The following is a 19,058-nucleotide window of genomic DNA, read 5'->3' on the forward strand; positions in this document are numbered from 1 at the left end:
GAAACGAGTTGTATATACCGAAGACAGCAGGCAGCTGAGCTCACGCTGTACGTAAGGGGCTTAGATGCTAAACTGGGCAAAGCTGGTGTTTGGAAGAGGTCAGCCAGGCTGTGGCTGTGCATGGAATTCACTCCTCATCGCCAACCTCAACTTGGTGGTGAGCAAGGGACTGAAAGGACGGAAATGTTCTCTGACGCGCAGCATTTTTGGAACCACACTTGTATCAACAGTTCAAGTTCATCCTCCGTCTGAGATTGTCAGTCCCCTGAGAATGCTGAGGCATCCGGCATTGTCCCTGGCATCAAGGCTTTATTTCTACAACTACTTCTCTTATCCAGGAGATAGTTTCCGCTTTCCATCAGAAAATTCCACCACAAGGTTGGATGTTTAAAAGTATTTAGTGTCCAAATAACGGAGACTGATGGATGGTCCCTTTTAGGATGTCTATATGTTAAGTATCACATTGGTTATTGTAGGTGTGTTACCTTATTTTTCCCTCAAAAACCCTATCGTGAAAGTATTGATCTTCCCATTTTACAGATGAGGAAGATGAGACCCAGAGTCCAGCTTAGTAACATACTCGAGGACAACGCAGTTCGTCAGCAGTGGGGCTGGGATTCTGATCCTTGTTTGGAGACAAAGCTACTCTCTATGCATAACATTCTCATTATCAAGCCAAGCAGAGGGACATTTTTGTCCCCTTGTCCTTTTTCTCTCTCACTGCTTTCATTACATAAGCCTGCAGTCATATTGTTAGATATCAAAACTCAAGCAAGATCTTTAAGCAAAGTGCTGACTGAATGTAAACTTAGTGGCCAGAACATTTTCCTGTGTTCAGTGGAAATTACTGAACCGTAGGCACAGGGAATAAAAAGAAAAGTGTGGGGTTTCTGTTGGGGATGTGTGTTTTGCTTTGCAGTTCTTAATTTGCATGAAAGTAATGTATTTGAGTTCACACTTTTGTTTTGTTTTCCTTGAAGCATATGTACCTGTGTGAGGAGAAAGGAGAGCCGTGGCAGGAGGGCGTGGTCAAAGGGACCATTTCTAAAATTGCTTTGAACTGAAATATCTTTGCTGAAAACCTCTTATGCCATATTCAGCTTCCTTGTATTTTAGATTTTTAAAGCACTTCTGGGGAAAAAAAATGGGGGGAATTGGATTGACTCATGTTAAATTAAAATCCTGTCTGTCTAATAGTGTGCGGTATATTCTCTGGAAATATTGCATTTTTGACAGCACAAGCGATTACAAAAAAATCAATAATCAGAGAGCGCTGAAGAGTCTTCTGAGCTCTGGCACGAAAAGCAATTAGTATGGAATTGATTTACTGTTATTTATTGTGATGAGATAATGGCCTCAACACAGCCATATTTGAACTTGGGGTACCCCATGGTTTTAAAACTTTTATTCTTTCAGATTGTTTGATTTGTCTCTGGCCTTATTTTACAACAGAGATGGCTTTGTGCTCGTTAAATGAGATGAAGACCAGGCTATTTCTCTTGGATCTTTAGCCCCAGTCTTGGTTTCGTCCCTGTCGTGGCTGATCCTGGAACGATATCCCAACCTCGTGCCCTCAGGCTTATAAATTCTGAATAGGGCCGAAAAAAATCTCAAGGCTTCTGCATAGACGGTGCAGCGTGGCTGTGACAGAGACCCAGATTGCCCTCTGTGTTTCTTGTCTATACCTCCGGAACACCTAGGTAATGGGTACCCTTCAGTCTTGTTCCTTTCAGAGCCACTCCATTCATTCCCAGAGCGATATTTCTAAATGTGAAGCTGGAGTGCCATCCCCCCCGCCCAACACCTGCCAGAGACTGGCATTGCCTAAAGTCACTTTCCTGACACAGCACGTGTCCCATTGTGGTCTGGCTGCTACGTACCCTCATCTTGTCAACTTCCACCCGTCACTGCCTCATTGCAGCCGTCCAGGCTCTGCCGACATTTCTCCCAGCCCATTGTGGTGTTTCTCAGTTTTGGAAGTTGATAATTAGACCTGGGCTGCCTTAAGTCTAGGAAATCAGAGAATACCAAACCATACCCCCCGCCCCGACGTGGGGCTTCCAGAGCAGCTCAATGCTCAGGAAATAATGGTGAATGGGAAGTCAAATCATCTCTTTCTTGCTGGCCGGGCCCGGGCCCCCAAATGCGGTGCAAATGAAGTGGTCAGCCTGGGAGACTGGGCAAATTCCCTCACCATTCTGTACCTCATTCTCCTTGTCTGTAAAATAGGGATAATAATTGTACCTACCACATGAGGTTGTTAGGAGACTTACAGGAATTAATCCGTATAAGACACTTGCAACTATCTGGCATAGCTATCAGCAAATGTTAGCTGGAATAATAGTAATTATGTGAGATCACATTACTTTGGTTAATAATTCCAAAAGCTCACAATAAATCACGTCCTTTTTGAGATCAAGTGTCATTTGCTATCTGCGAGTATCTGACTTAGAAACTGAGTTTTATGGTTTAATTTGCTTAGATAGCATTTAATCTTTGCATTTGATACCTAAGACCAAAAACTCGTCAGGATGCAGAGAATCACAGATCGCTCTCACCTGTCACTGTCCCCAGGGTGAGAGAACGGTGCCTAGGTCAGAGGAGGGTATCGGGAAGTACATGCTTCAGAAAAGAAATCTCGGGAGTTGCAATATCAGTCATGCAGTCAGAATTCATAACCGGCCGTGGGTGTGGGGGTGCCATCCGCGCTCCCTCACCTGCCCCAGCCCCAGCAGAATGCCCTCCCTGCCTAGGTTACCACAGTTATAGAGAGAGTATCCCAAGTAGAAGTTAGGTGCTGAGTAATTTAATCTGAAAGGTTATGATTGGCATAAGGGGTAGAGGCCAAGGCCTGTGAAGGAAAGAGCCAAGGAGCTGTATGGCCCCAACCCCCAGAGCTGTCGAACAATGCGAGGGGCGGTGGGGGTTTGACCTCCTGCACCCGACAGAGGCTAAGCTCATGGGCTGTCAGAGGCCACAGGAAAACGTCTCCTCGTGGGAGGAAGGCTGGTCAAAGTCAGTCCTTAAAAGCATCCCTCCCAACTCTCAGCATTGAAGATTTTCACAGAAATCGCTAGCTCAGAAAAGGATTTCTCATTTGGGCACACCTGAACATTTTTTGCTTCTGCTCACGTTTTGGTAGTTTTTTCTTCTCATTAGCAATTCTACCAAGGAGAGGGCACGGGGAGTAAAAGGAGTTGACAGTCTCATGAAGTAATCTATCTGCTTTGCCACAAGAAGGCTGAAAGTGGCACTTGAGCCTGAAGTTAGGTTTGTAGGACAGTTTCTCACTCTAATTGTCCCGTCCTGACTCTATGCCCGCCTCCCTCACCACTCAGCACTGGCAGTAGAGCATTTTCAGTTGTTCTTTTTGAGTTTTTGTGTGCAAATGCTAACGTTCCAAAAATAAATGCATGATATTTGCTTATTTAGAGATGAAAACATGAATATGTTTTGGCCTTTAACTTTGCAGATAATCACATATTGGCATGTTAGACCTCTTATTCTCTGCTCAGTGGATAGATGAGGGAGCCTGACTGATTTTTGCCTTTGTTCCAGACCCTTTTGTTTAATAAACCTGTGTGGGCTAAAACCACAGGGTTCTCTTAGGTGAAGGACCGAGTGTAGCACATGCAGTGTAGCACGATGCATCTCCTGACCTAGGGGGACGTTTCAGGACAGGGTGGCTCACCAGACTAACTTCCCCGTGTCTCTCTCTGAGAATGACCCTTCTGGGTCATTTCCAGTGTAGCATCTTTCTCTGTGCTGGACTAGCCGGCTCAGGGGTGAATTCTGGAAAGGTTTTGAGGACACCTGGGCCAGACTCCGTAATTCATTGGATAGTAAGAGAGAAGAAAAAGTCTAGGATGACATTCAAGGTTGTCTTTGGGTGATTAGCTGATTTTGCAGAAAGATAGCGAGTCTGAAATTGTGTGTGTTTACCGTGAGGTGCCTCTAGAACTTCCCGGTAGCAACCTGGAAGACAGTTGAAAATTTCTTTCTGTGGTTCAGGAAAAATCGTAGCTGCGTATGTAGACCCAGCAATCACCAGTGTGAAAAGGATCACTGGACCTACGTAGAAGAAAACAGGCCCAAGAACAGAACTGTGGAGAAGCCAGCGTTCACCATTAGGCCTGGGAAGGGGATGTAGCAAAGAGACTGAGAAAGTTCAGAGCGTTAGGAGCACCTGGCGATCGCAATGTCACCGTGTCACAGATGTCAGTGGGCGGTGGCAGCCAGCTAAAGGAGAGGGGAGGTAGGTGTGACGTCTGAGGAGGAAGTGCTGCCTGTACCTGCAGGGGTGGCGTGTCTAGGCGATGTGGGAGGCCTGAGAAAGCGAGGGGAAAACGGGAGGGCCGTGGGCAGGAACTGCTCTTCCGGCGGGTGAGGTGGGCTGGGCCCATGCAGTGACCTCAACAAGGACTATGAGGCAGAAGTTTTTCTTTTCTGTTTCTTCCCTCCTTCCCTCCTCCCCACCCTGTTTTAATGGGAAGGCTTCAGCACATCTGTAGACTTGAAGACGCCATTGCAAGAGGGGCCGAGGAAAGCTTCCAAGGGAAGACCTTTCCCCTACTTGGGGCACGGCACTTGTGCAGACCGGCTATTGCTGGTTCAGGTCTTATGGGTAATAGTGGTGAAAGACTAAGGAACTGGACCGTTGAAGAGTCGAGGTGGTTTTGAGGTCTTAATAGACACAGTGGTATGTCAGCACCTGCAGGCACAGTGTGAGTTGTATAAAATTGCTAATAAAAACAATAAATGTCAGTTTCTGCGGCATCTTAATTGTCACAACAACCTTGCAAGGTAGTGTTAGTATCTCCATTTTACTGATGAGAAATTCAGGGCTCAGAGAAGCCTCCCCACCTGTCTGAGGGTGCATTGTCGGCCAGTGCCGGGCGTTGGTTAAACTTGCCCCGTCTGGGTGCCCTGCGCTGTTCCGGCTTCTCCACGCTCTCCCATTCCCATGGCCAGGAAGGTGCTTATATTATACAACGGGCACTGAGTGCAAAGTTGGGGTTTCTGTAGCCCTCTGCTGTCAAGTTGCACAGTGCATGGTTCTGGGGGATGCTTTGATACTGTCCCAACCAGAAGCAAGAGTGTGGGAAATGGCAGTGACCTGGGTGTACGTCCATCACCCAGCCGCTGACCGGGTCTCACTGGGCTCGCCCAGAGGCTGAGCAGCAGCCCTTTCCCCTCACCACCCTTATGAGTGCCCCGAAGCAGTGTGCCAGGTGACAGGCAAGGCTGCATGACCCCTCTGTGTCCTTATCCTGAAAGTGCCTTGTCTTGCCCAGGCCGGGGTTGGAAATGGATTTGAACAGGCGGTTTTCCCTAACAGCGGGCAGAGCGATGGGTTGGCACTTGTGTATATACAGGTTCTTGCAAGTAGATACTGTGGAGGAAATCGTTTAGTTGAAGAGGCAAGTACAGCAGGGAATTAATTGTAAGAGGAGCTAGTTTGAAAGGCACTCACTTAAAAAAAAAAAAAAGAGTGATTACGGTATTGCTCTTTTGTTATTCTTAAGGAAGAAATATAAATTCTGGATTGGCCGAAAAAATAAAAAGAAAAAAGAAAGAAAAGCACCAAATTTAGCAGAGACCCCTCCCGGTCTGAACGCACCTCGCCCAGTCACTTGGTTGGTTCCCCAGAGGCAGGATTCAACATCCCACGGTCAGGTCACATTGTCCTTCGAGTGTACCCCGAGGGGAGTGAACCCCAAGGGGACGGACCTGCCCATCGCGGGCTTCCGGGGTTTCAGACGTGCACATGGGAGAGCGGTGAAGGAGGAGCTGTGGGGGGCGGTGCCTCTTCCTTTCCCTCGGGGCTTGCTCTCCGCTGGCTCACCTTCCCTAACCGTCCCTCCTTCCCTGCAGCCTTTCCGCTGTGCTCACTGCCATTACTCGTGCAACATACCCGGCTCCCTGAAGCGGCACTACAACAGGAAGCACCCCAACGAGGAGTACGCCAACGTGGGCGCCGGGGAGCTGGCGGCTGACGCGCTCCTGCAGCAAGGTAGGCCTCGTGCTGCCCTGGGGGCTGCCCGCTCCCCGCCGGGCCCTGTCCCCCGTGGGAAGAGCCGTGACGTGTGGCAGTTCAGTCCGAATCCCGGAACGTTCAGTGTTAATTCTTCATCAGCATTGTTATGCCGTCCTCCTCGTGATCCATCGGCATGTCTTAGGGTAACGTTAGAGCAACCTTAATGCACATCTAGAATGGAAAAAGTGATAATTTCCCCACAGATTTTACCACCCTCCCCCGGACATTCGCTTACCAGTGTTGCCTTCTGTTCTTTGTCTGTGCGTACTCGCACATACATGGCGTCTGTGGCTGCTTTCTGTTCTGAACATTAGTGACATGTTGTTTCCCTGATTGTAATTTCTCAGGGCTTTTTGTAACGCAGCATCCAGTGGCAACACCTCATTCTATCTACCCATCCACCTGTTGCTGAATGCTGCAGGGTTTCCAGATTTTTCTTTGTTGCAATTATAAATAATGCTGTGGTAAACGTATTTATAGGTGAGCTTCTTTAGATTGTCCAAAAATGTTTATGTGAGTGCTCAGATTTCTTATTCACCCTGAAAAGGAAAAACCATTTAGAACATTTAAACTCGGGAATGGATGAAAACCTCTAACATTGAAAAGTTTGGGGGATTTTTGCTGTTGTTTTGCAGTAAGTGATCACGTATTCCCACTGGAGAGGGTTTAGCACAAGTGCGACTGCCATGCAGAGAGAGGCTGTTGAATTTATATCTGCACTTTGGTGACTCAACTGAAAAATGATTGCACTACACAGTCTGTCAGTTGCTCCTCTTCTCCTGAATGCTGTATCTATTTGAAGCCGAAGACATTTTTAGAAATCTGCCCTCAGTTTATAAGGACGTGGGGTTGCAAACTCTGGGATGCACAGTTTTCCCACACAGTGTGAAGCTCCGCTCGCTGGAATCACCACAAAGTGCATCTCACTGTAAAACGAATGAATTGACTGTATCCTTCAGCACTTCAGTGACAGGGCTGATGGACAGAAATGGATAAAAACAAACACCCAGGATAATTTGAAAGCCATCCATCTGGGGTAACGGGGAGTGTGTGCCTCGTGTTCGCCTCAGTGGCAGTTTCGTGGCCCTGGGAAGCAGGACGGTGGGGTGGGGGTAGGTCTGTGTTGTCCCTTAGCTGTGCACTTAGCCAGGTCACTGAACCTGTTCACCTCAGGCCCTTCACCCGAGGATGGCGTTCACAGCTGCCATCTCTCGTGATGACAGAGAGAACACTTGAGTGTCTGACACTCAATACATTATCATTCCTTTCTTCTGTGTATTTTTAATGAAAATATCTAAAACCTCTAGAGCCATTGCATCGCTTTTGACAACCCTCCTTCCCCTCCCCCCCTCCCAATCCAAGAGTCAGAGAGGAGAGAACAGATGCCTTAGAGTCACAGTAAATAGCTTGAGTAGAGAGCTAGAGATTTGTTTAACATCCTCTACACCCTTGGGTTGGATTGACAGGAAATAGACGTTTACTGTGGCTGTTGGGACAGGTGTGGGCATCTGATGGATGAACCATTGTTGATTCCTTGGTGCCTCCAAACTTCCCTTGTTGCCTTGCAAAAAATGTGCTGAGGTCAAACTGTTTCATGCCCTAAGTTTCCAGTTAACTTTCTAGGACTTTGTATAATCAGTTGGCATTTCTTGACAGGGCCTGGGTTTTATTTTTAATCTCTGCAGGAGTATATTTGGCGTTTTTAATATACATACATGCACACATACATACATATATAGATATATAATCTTAAGTTGAAATAAAAACAACTAAACATCGCTTGGCTGTTGAGAGACATTGTGTTTTGGCGGGAGAACTGTCTCTGAAATCAGATAGCTGGTTGAACATGAGCGCAGCTTAGAAATGTCAGGAGCACACAGCTCACCCTGTTCTTATGTCTGGGAGAATGAAGGAGATTGGAGCGAGAAGGTGGGACTGGGGAAAATTACCATGTTTAGAAATGCCGGGTCACTTGGCACCACGAGAACTTTCCATTTTCTCTTGATTAATTTCAGGTAATTCTCCCCATCCCCGTTTGGTTTTATGTTCCTCTTCTCCTCATTCCTCAAAAATGTCTTCACAGGACCTTATAATTTCTTGTTATGATACAGAGAAATATATGTTCAGATGATAACATAGTAAGAAACCATGAGTAAAGTGTGGTGTTCTCGAAATGGTGTTAAAGCCTTTTTAAACCAAGGGCGAGGATTCTATGTCCATCAGCTGTGTTTAAACGGTGTCACGCTGTGACCCAGGCAAAGCCATCAACTTTTGGAGAAGAATCTCCTGCCCACTGTGCTCAGGGGTTTGGGGAGGGTGAAATGGGAGCTGGGGAAGAAGGCCTGAAAGGCTGAGACGTTCCCCAGTCAGACACTTCTGTTCTTCGTAGGTTTCTGAGGGAAGGGGCCACGGTGTTTTCCAGAGTTTGGGGTATTTTCAGCATGTTCCAGAAGGCCCCCGGAATGGGGGCTGCTCAGGCACTGACCTGTAGTGTGCTGTTGACCAGCTGTCCCGGGGAGAGGGAGGAGGCCTGATTTGTAGCGTCTGCCAATTTCTGTGGTGTAAATACTTCCACAGTGGGCAATTTTAAGCTCCCAACGTGATGTCACTGAACTGGAAAGATAAGTGCACAGCTGGCTCGTGAGCTGGTTCCAGCCGGCTCTAGCACACGTCCTGGCCTGAGGGCACAGGGGTGACATTGCCAGCGGCCGCCAGCGGGCCCCTTCAGGATGCACCAGTTGTCTCAGAACGCTGGTACTTTTTGCTAATTAGACTTGTACTGAATGCTTGTAAATGTTCTATTCCCTGCTTGTTTTCTGTAGTCAGATATTTGAAGGCAGATTGTTTATTCCTCTCAGCTCATCACTTGTTCATTAATAAGGATTTGAGGCGTTTCCCACACTAATAACACATTTTCATTTTGTATTGCTTCAGTGGGCCTGTCCCTTTCCTCCCCTTAATATATGCCTGGTTAAGCTAGCTCAAGAGCAGGTCCCTAAATCAACAAGATGCTTTGGAGCTAAGCTTCAAAGATTATTAGCTCGCTCCTGGAGCTCACAGCGGGGTAAAGATGGCACTTAGCAAGCTGGTCATTTTCCAGTGACCTCAAAATACTCCTTCAGGTCACTCCAGCTTATTGACACCAGATCCGGGTTGGGAGTCAGATGGGCCTGGAACCAAGGTCTCTGAACACTGTGGCCTTTGGACCAGTTACTTCCGTAAACGCCGATTGCCCATGTTTATAGATGAGTGGCATTCGTCTGACTAGTCGTAAAGTCTAGAAGCTATTCTCTAAGATCTCATTTATTAAGTACTTACTAAGTAAGCATAGTAAGTACTTGATAAATGGCTCAAATGTGCTACCACGTGTATTCCCACATACCTTCTTCCCCACATAGCTCTTGAGTGCCTAGTGTGCCTGGCTAGGCCCTAGTCTGTGGTGGCATTTATTGCATTACTGCCTAGCTTGGCGATGAAGGCTGGGCACCTCCTCCATGCCCCGTGTTCAGACTCTGTTACAGAAAGCATGCCTTCCTTCCAGCAGCGCCCATGTTGTTCTCAACGGGAGAATTAGAGGCTTCTCCCAGGTGTTGACCTTTCTCTCAGGCCCCCAGTTTTAGAGGGTCATGGAGATGGGGGTAGGTGTTTGACAAAAGAGAAGCAGTGAGAGGAGGTGGGTCAAGGAGAAGATAGTGTTTGGCATCCACTAAAATCTTTCTGTTATTTCGAGCTGCTGTTATTAGAAGAATATCCATATGTGTACATAAGTACTTTGAATGTCTAATATATTCATATTTTAGTTTTTCCCACCAGATTCAGGGAAAATCGTATAGAAGAAACTCCAGAAACTATAAGTTAACGCAAAGTCACCTATTTGATTTTCGGACATTTTTATTTTAAAATTGTTATTCTTCGGGCTCAGATTCCATGCATGATTGGTAGATGCTTCTGGTGATGGAATGTTACGCTGCGTTGTTATTGGTTGTGATGTTTGATGTTAATGTCTCTCTCACAAAGGCCCCGTGAGGTTGGCATCATCATTCCTATTTTAAAATGAGGAAGCGCAGGGAGGGCAAATACCAGCCCAGGCCACAGAGTGAGCAGGGGGCCCAGCCAGACCCAGTTCTGGATTCGGAGTCTGCTTCCTGACCACTTAAGGGCTGATGTCCCTGAGTTTGTCTCCAGGTCACACTTGTTAGAGAGGAGGGGGACAAAGAGTCATGGTCCTATTCTAGGTCAGTAGTGGTCACGTGATAATGTGTTAGAAGAAATCACACACTCAAGGTGTTGTTTACTTTCTCTTATTTCTTTGTCTTCAAGTCTAGCGGCTTATCTGACCCAAGGCTGTCTTTAGGATCTCATTCCAGTGTTTTCCCATGGGTGTCCAGAGAATCTCCTCAGACCCCGGGATTTGGGGGTGTGTGTGAGGGGACCAGGAAGGATGGAGGAGAACTTGTTTAGTCTGTGTTGAAGTTGCCTTCTTTGGTGTTCGGGACATCAGTCTGGCTAATAACAAAATGCACTTGGTTTTTCCTCTGCTGTATTTTCCCTTACGCTGTGTTTTCTTGGGGAGCTCGTGGGAAGGAGAGTTGGGGTTTATGGCAGGGGTTCAGATAGCCTCAGGTCCCATGGCCAGGTATGGTCTAAGAGTGTGCCATGTCACCAGGAACCCTCTCCTTCAGTGCTGCATGTGATGTGACCTGATGACCACCCTGAATGCATTTCCCTGGTCCTCAGGTGATGCTCTGGCCAGACCCTTGGGTAGGTGCTGAAATCAGAGACCACAGGAGGTGAGAATGCCGACAAAGGCCCGCGCTGTATTTCAGTCGTCAATACAGTAAAATGCACTTGCTCTGAATCCTCTTTCCTTTGGTAATTCCATCACTTTGGTTCCCGTTGTCCTATAGTACCTGGACGAGTTTGCTATTGCTGCTGTAACAAATGACCACAAGCTTGACGGTGGTTTAAAAACAACACCAATTTATTGTCTTTCAGTTCCGAAGGTCTGAAGTCCAAGATGGGCTTTACAGGTTCAAATCAAGTTTGCTAACAAATCTGTGCTCTTTCTGGAGTCTCTAGGGGAGAATCCGTTGTCTTGCCTTTTCCAGCTTCTAGAAACTGTCCATCTCTTTGCCCGATCTGCTTGCACCATCGGCAAAGCCAGCAGTGGCCAGTAGAGTCTTTCTCGTGTCCCGTCACCATGGCCTTTTCTCCTGCCTCCTTCTTATAAGGACCCTGTGATTACACCGGAACCACCCACATAATCTAGAATAACCTCCCCATCTCCAGATCCTTGACTGAATCACACCTTCAAAGTCGCTTCTGCCAGGTAAGGGAACGGATTCTCACGCTGCAGGCGTTAGGATGTGCCCGTCTTCAGGGGCCCCTTCTGCTCACTGCAGTGCGTTTTGATGAGCTTTAGCGTTTTCACCGGAGAGTTTAAGGAAGTGTTCTGGGTCACGTGAGCAAGCACCAAGTTCAGACCTCCTGACGGCTCAATCCAGTGTTCCATGCTCTTCCGGGAGATAAATTATTGAATATGAAATTGAATTTTCAAGAATGTCAGCCACCACAAAGGAGTGCGAATACTTTAATGCCTGAAACTCCTCCAGAATATATTGCATTTCAAAAAGAGCAAAGGATGGTCGTGATTGATTTTTTAAATTGCTCCTGAAATTCCTTTCCTTGGCCTGGGTCATCATTCCTTATGAGGAAATTACGATTTGGGGTTTGCAGTTTTTATGGTGTGCATACCATATCAATTCTGCAAGTAAATTCACCAAGTTTTCCCCTGACCTTTTACTGTGCATTGCCTCTGAATTTAATGAACTGAAATAAAAATTAATTTCTTGGATGTCAGTTAACTGGCAGAGTTATACATTTGGTCTCGATTACATATTTCTATTTGTTGTTCTTGAATTAGCATCACTATGGCAAAGGCTGGAGTTTTAATGAATTTGGGGGGCATATTAATTTTAGTTTAAACAGAATAGAAGGACGTTGTCCTCCCTAAATTAGTTTCCATTAGAAAGTACCCGAGAAGGAATCTTTAATTTCATGTTGGAGCCTAAGTTTAGCCTTAGATGCTTTGCTTTTGTTCATTGCGTCATATTAAGTCTTTATGGAAGTGGCATCAGTTTCAAAAAAAAAAAAAAAAAGGAGATTCTTACATCTTGGGACGGTTTAAAAGATGATCTTAGGAAAATACACCATTTTTAGATGATTAATAGGTAATAGCAAAACTGGCTGAAAACTAAGTTTCATTATCCTCTGGCCAAGAAAGAACGAGCCTGTTTGGTTTTGCCTAAAAGACACGGTGCAGAGCGTTAAAGGTTCTGAAAGTAGCATCTATTTGAGCTGCCTTTTCTGTAGAATAGTCTTGAAATTTAGAATGCGGTGTCTGTTGCTAGTCTTTCTGCTGACTCTGTCCCCTGTCTCTGTCAGACCCCCTGTGCTCTCCTGGGCCCTCCCAGGGGCCGGAAGCTGTAAAGCAGTGGGCTGAAGGCACTAGAGGGCGTGCTGTCACCGTCTGGCTGGGCTTCCATTTCTGCTAGTGATTCTTTGGGGAGTCAGCCACCCATCACCTCAGATGATAGATGAGAAACCCCAACTACAGAACAACGCTGACGTGGAATTGATTTAGGATATGGGGCATGTCATCACTGCGTCTGGAACATTAAATTGTGTGATGCACCCCCATGAGTTTTGTCTGGTTCTTACATTCTTTGTCAGGACAACCTTGTGAGTAGGACAGAACTTTTGTACTCCCTGCTTAGTGCCCCAGCGAGCCAGAAATAAATACGGCAGCCTGCGAACACTGTGTTCAGCTCAGTTCTCCCACTGTCTGAGTTAAGTTCCTGAATGATGTTGGAGAAAACAGATATTTTTGGATACAACATCAAGGATACAGAAGAGCCTGATATTTGTGAGGCTTTGGGGCTCCAGACAGAGGATGAGGAGCCTGTACAGGAATTTGAATCAGAGGGTCGGTTGGTGGGAAAACCAGGAATGAGAAGCTTGAGAGGAAGAGATTTGGCTCAAGAATGTGGTCAGCATTGTCCTGTAATGCACAGAAGTCACACAGGGGTCAAGGACGGGGGCCCTCGAGTTAGCCAGGCTTGGATTCAGTTCGTGGCTTTGCTGGGTGACCTCAGAAGGGTTCCTTGACCCTCCCGAGCCTCTGTGTAAACAGCTGATCGTGCCTCTATCACAGAGCTGTGAAGCATGAAGCATGCGTGACTTAACGTGTGAGGTGTCGGATACAGGGCAGCTGCCCCGTAAGTGGAAGATGTGTTTGTTGGTGGCGGTGGTGGTGGTAGTGGTACTAGGAGTAGATAGAATGCAAGTGCTCCCTGGGTTAACCCCTGAGGAAGTCAGCGGTCTGACACGCACAGTGCCAGGAGAGTGGCTGGGAGCAGGACGCCATTTGCTATGACGTAAGCTTGCAGGGTTTCTCAACCTCAACTCGACCTACATTTAGGGACAGGTCATTCTGGTGGGGGGCTGCCCGGTGCATCATAGGATGGTTTACAGCATCCCTGGTCTCTACCCACCAGAGGCCAGTAGCCCTACCTAGTTATGACCACCACAGTTTCCTCCAGACATTGCCAAATATCCCATCTGAGTGGCAAAATCACCCCCGGTTAAGAACCACCTGCCTAAGTAATGAAGAAAGGCAAGGAAGGGATGGCTGTGTATTACTTTTCTGGTTTAGATTTATAATCTTAATTTCACTATTTTTTGAATAGGCAATTCTATCCACATGGAATAGAATTTAAAAGATTGAGGAGACTATTTAGTGAAAACTGGTCTTCCTCCCCTGCCTTCCAGCCAGTTGTCCATCTCAGAAGGAGCGAGTGGTACCAGTATCTTGTGAGCCCTTGGGCACAGAGCCTCTTCCCAGAATCCTGGCTGAAAAGGAAAGCAGCAAGATAGGGCTATACCTAGACAGGATAATGGCTTTTTTCCTGCTTGGATGAGACTGAACATATTTATTTGCTGAGGGGAAAGGCGAGTGCAGAGGGCAGGGGCAGAGATACAGAGGCGAGTGGGGCTTGGTTGGAGAAAGACTGGCAGAAAGAAGAGGGTTTGCTGAGATCCAGGTCAGTGAGTCAAGACACTTGATTAAAGACCGACTAGATGCAGGAGCTGGGGCCTGAGCAGTGAAAACGCTGGGCAAAGTCCCCGCTGTCGTGCAGGTGCCGTTGCAGAAAGGAAGACGGACAGTAAATAGTATGCGAATGATACATAATGCAATTGCAGATACTGCTCAGCGCCATGGCAAATACACAATCGGGAAATCCTATAGAGAGTTTTGGGGGCTCTGTGTGTTTGGGGGGTTGCCTTAGCTGGGAGTGTCAGAGAAGGCTTTCTGAAGAGGTGATGCTTGAGTTGAGACTCTAGTGAGGAGGAGAGGGGCAGATGGAGATGGTGGGGGAAGGGTTTTCAGCAGGTGTCCTGAGAGGGAAGTGAGCCTGGTCAGCGAAAGGAGAGAACAGGGTGGGGGCAGGGGCAGAGTCAGAGAGGGAGGCAGGGCTCAGGTCACGTGGGCCGCAGGCCACAGTACAGACCTGGGGTTTTATTCTAGGTGTGATGGAAAGCCACTCAGCCAGGGAGGAAGGATGTGATGTAGTTTATGGTTGTACAAGACCATTCTGTATAGTAGGTGGAGAATAGACCCACAGCGGAGGACCAGTAGTGGCTACCAATGGGCTTATTAGGAGCCCGTCGCTCCCAACTGGGCAAAAGATGACAGTGGCCTGGGCTGGGTGGGCCATGGGAGGCAGTGGGATGTTTGGTCGTTTGAGTGACCCTGGGAGGCCACACCACCTGCTGGACTGGCATCTCAGACTGGAATGCGGGGCAGGGGTCTGGACTGGAGCTACAGATGGGACAGTCACCAGCTTACAGGTGCTCTGTAAAGTGTGATGAGTCCCCTAGGAATTGGGGGCAGGAAGAGGAGCCTGGAGCAGAATGGCTGACCACCCAACTGGGGGTCATGGCCTGGGAATGACCAGGAGCCAGCAGAGCGACAGAGTCAGAGGGCCCGACGAGGGGAGCAGGAAAGCAGGAGGGTGGGACGGTGGTGGAGACCTGACCTGAGGACCACGACACTCAGTGGGGTGGTACCTGTGCCCAGAGAGACTATGGAAACTTGAGGGGCTTTTAAAAAACATCTTCTGTAATTGTGTCTGCGCATTCAGTTTAAAATATATGTTAGTTCATTATACAGCACATTCCACGTATCCCATCAGTCAAGGGAATTAATGTGACTCATCTTATTTCTCTCTGGTACTTAAAATACGGGGTATATGCAGTCATCTCTAGGTATCCTCCGGGGTTTGGTTCCAGGACCCCCCTCGGAGACTGGAAAGTCCTTTATGTAAAATGCATAGTATTTGCATATCACCCACACACATCCTCCCATGTGTCTTAAATCTTCTCTAGACTATGTATACTACCTAACATAATGTAAATGCTGTGTCAATAGTTGTATTGTTCAGGGAATAATGACAAGAAAAAAAAGTGTTCATGTTTAGTACAGACACAGCCATCCTGGGCCTAATGACGCAGCACATGTCAGCAACAACGTAACTTTATTTATTTATTTTTCATATTTTCAATCTGCGATTGGTTCAGTCTACAGATGGGGAACCCACAGATGTGGAGGGCTGACAGAATTAAACTCTCTGCAAATGCTCATTCAATAAGTGGGGGTGGGGGGGATACATGAAGTTTTAAAATCCCTGCCCTGAAAAACATAAACCATTGCTATTCTGTTCCAATACTAAGGTAAGTTCGAGTGAGTGTGAAAAATGCGCTCTTTCGATTTGCAGCATTTGGACGGAGGGCGGAAGCGCTGCCCTCCGTGTGCTCTCAACGCTTCTTTCTGCCCGTCTGTGCTTTCAGGGGGCCTGAAGTGCCCTGTGTGCAGCTTCGTATATGGCACCAAGTGGGAGTTCAACAGGCACTTGAAGAACAAACACGGCCTGAAGCTGGTGGAGAATGAAGGCGAGCCCAAGTGGGAGGTAACGCTCTGGAGCATGCCATTCACCGTGACGTTTCTCAACATGCACGCAGAGCAGGCATGCCCGGGTACAGGTCTCGGGGAGCTGCTCCTCAGAGCTTCGGGTTTTCTGGTTGGGAAACTGAGAAAGCTTTCCAAATCCCGTGTCACAGCTGAGGGGTAGAACGCGGTGAGGTCTGGGCCGTGCATGCGATTTCTTACTCTGGGTTGTCTTTGAGCTGTTTTGTGACTGTCTGTATTGGTCTCATTGACATTTTCACTTCTGTGAACCACCAATCTGGAGTTTCAGATATTGTATCTGAAAGAATGCAAGGCCAGGTGTATATTACCTGTCCTGACCAGGGCAACAGGGAAAGGCCCCAGTTCTCGATTCTAGGCCCGACTCTCCCTCCCCTGAAGCCATGCGCTCCTACCTGTCATCTTTGTTTTTCCCTCCGGCATTGGGACCAGTCACCTAGCTGAAAACACATCTGTATAGTCGAAGCCAGTAGCATCTCTTTTTTGAAGTACCAGTGGTTACAGTTTGCCTAAGCCAGAACGTCTCCTCCTCAGCACCACTGAAATTATCTTCTGGATGATTCCTTTTGGTAGCGGGCTGTCCTGTGCGCTTTAGAATGTTCAGTCGTGTCCTTGACCTCTAACCACTAGATACCACTAGCATCCCCAGTTGTGAGAACCAGAAATATCACAGACATTGCCAGTATTCCCCAGGAGTCAAAATCACCCCCAGTGGAGAATCACTTATCTAAAGACTTTCTGAGCCATCAGACCATTCAATGGTTAAGAGTTTGGGATTTGAAACAAATACAGCAATACATGGAAAAAAATCGTACCTCCTGACAATGTGAGGATTGTTCCAGAATGTAAGGGAAGAGTGGCTCAGTAGGAGGGAATATGTTGATATGATCCACCATAATAATAGAACTAGGGAGAAAAATGAAACAATCATCTTCATAGAGGCAAGAAAGGCATTTGATGAAATTCAGCATCCTTTGATTAACAACAGTCGGTAAAGTGGAATTTGATGAGTGTATCTTTAAGATGAAAACCAAAATATATGTGTCTCAGCCCAAAAGCCAGCATCTTACTTCCCGGGGCAACACTGGAGGGTTTCTCACCAAAGTCGGGAAGAAGGAGGGACGCTGCTCTGGCACGTCACGTGGGTGGTATCACCTCGCGTATTAGACAAGGCAAAATGACTAGAGATGTATGATTTGAAAGAGAAGAAATGCAGTGTCTGTATCTGCAGATGACAGGATCACATTTTTGCAAAATCCAAACGTGTGAATGAAAAACTCTACATAATAACAAGCAGATCAAAGCATCAATATACCATAATCAGTAGCTTAGATAGAGAGCCTAGAGCAAAAGGAGCAGAGATTTAAATGGAAAAACAGCGATATTTTACAAATACCAAGAGAAAACATAAGTGAATTCATTTATAAATTGAGACTGTGGGGAACTTGCCTAACTGTAACTCAAAATCCAGATTCAGTAAAAGATTGAAATAAATTGACTACAGGAAAAAAATTTTTTGAAGTGTTGTAGAAAAGAACTCATGGAGACAAATGACAAAAAAAAAGTATTTTCAGTCGTATCATGGGAAAAGGATGAATATCTTTACATTATAAAAGGCTTTAAAAATAGTGATGAAAAAGATCAACAGCCCAGTAGGAAAATGAGCAAGAGATAAGAAAGGTTCGTAAAAAAAAGAAATGCAAACGACCTTGAATATCTGAAAGCATGATCAACCTCACACATAATAAATGTTAATTAAAACTAGACAGAGATAGCATTTCTTACCTATTAGACTGGCAAGAATCCAAACGTTTGACATTATCTCTCTTGGAGAGGCTGCCCTCTCATACATTGCTGGTGGGAATGCAACATGTCGCAACCTCTATGAAGGGGAATTTAGCAATAACTAGTAAAATTACATATGCATTTCTTTATTAACCTAACAATACCACCATTAGAAAAGTACCCCAAGGTTATACTGACAAAAATGAGAAAAAGTGTCTGCACAAGGCATATATTGCAACACCATTATATGTCTACAGATAGACTGTGTGTGTGTGTGTGTGTATGTGTATGTCTACACCAATAATAGATAGATGCAGATTTAATTCTAGATACTTATGTATGCATAGTATACTTGCACGTATTTCTTAGGTTTTTGTGCTCAGGGCCTAGAAGCAGTGATACTCTAGTGACGAGTGCCCAGTTCCTGGTTTCTAATAGGATTCTTCAGTAAAATGAACCAGGGCCCCTTTGCAAAGTGGTTGATTCAAGGGCTGAAGCAGAAAATATGTAAGATGATCCTGTTGTATTTTATGGTCCTAGAAACTAACAACGTGCTTAAAAATAAAAACAAAAACAAAAAACGCTGGAGTCATGTCAAAAAGATACACAAGACATGAAACAACCAAAAGAATTCCCAATGACCAGAGCTGGAACAATTTGAAGAACAAAATTAATAATGATCATGTTGGACTATAACTCAAAGAATAAAATAAATATCTGTGAGTCCATATAGATATAAATAAATGACCAAATAAATAAATAAATGGAGGGGAAGGAATGGCTTTCCCTGCAGAAGAACTCTCCTTAATTAATAAATGTAGAAGGAGCAAGCGGACTAGAAAATGAACACTAGAATACCACGGTAAGAATTGTAGCAGGCAAGATCATCAATGAATGCTAAAATTAGTAGGCAAAAGTTTAAGGGGAAAAAGAGTATTTATATAGCCTAAAAATGTCCTCCCCGAATATTTTAATTACAGAGGGAAAAGTAGTAACCTCACAGTAGAGTAGAGGCACCTGGCAGACAGCACTATAACCACGTGACTGGAAGTTAGCCTTCCCTATAATAAGTCATAGTGACGTCACATACCACCTGACATCATGAGAGGGTTACTTCACCGCACAGTACGCTGCCAAAAAATCCTCAGCCTCCATCTAATCTTGAGGAACCACCAGACATAACCTAAATGG

At 46.1% G+C, this 19,058-nt stretch overlaps 1 protein-coding gene across 8 annotated transcripts in view; it reads left to right on the plus strand.

Annotated features, from left to right (window-relative positions):
• Positions 1-19,058, plus strand: part of ZFAT (zinc finger and AT-hook domain containing) — a 213,275-nt gene that overhangs the window by 168,264 nt on the left and 25,953 nt on the right. For all 8 annotated transcript variants that reach the window (XM_074316937.1, XM_074316938.1, XM_019724243.2 and 5 more), the window contains 2 exons: positions 5,875-6,013; positions 15,947-16,065. In XM_074316937.1, coding sequence (XP_074173038.1) covers positions 5,875-6,013; positions 15,947-16,065 — 258 coding nt within the window. The remainder of the gene's footprint in view (positions 1-5,874; positions 6,014-15,946; positions 16,066-19,058) is intronic.

This window comes from Rhinolophus sinicus, linkage group LG12, assembly GCF_036562045.2.
Source record: "Rhinolophus sinicus isolate RSC01 linkage group LG12, ASM3656204v1, whole genome shotgun sequence".
Taxonomy (NCBI): Eukaryota; Metazoa; Chordata; class Mammalia; order Chiroptera; family Rhinolophidae; genus Rhinolophus; species Rhinolophus sinicus.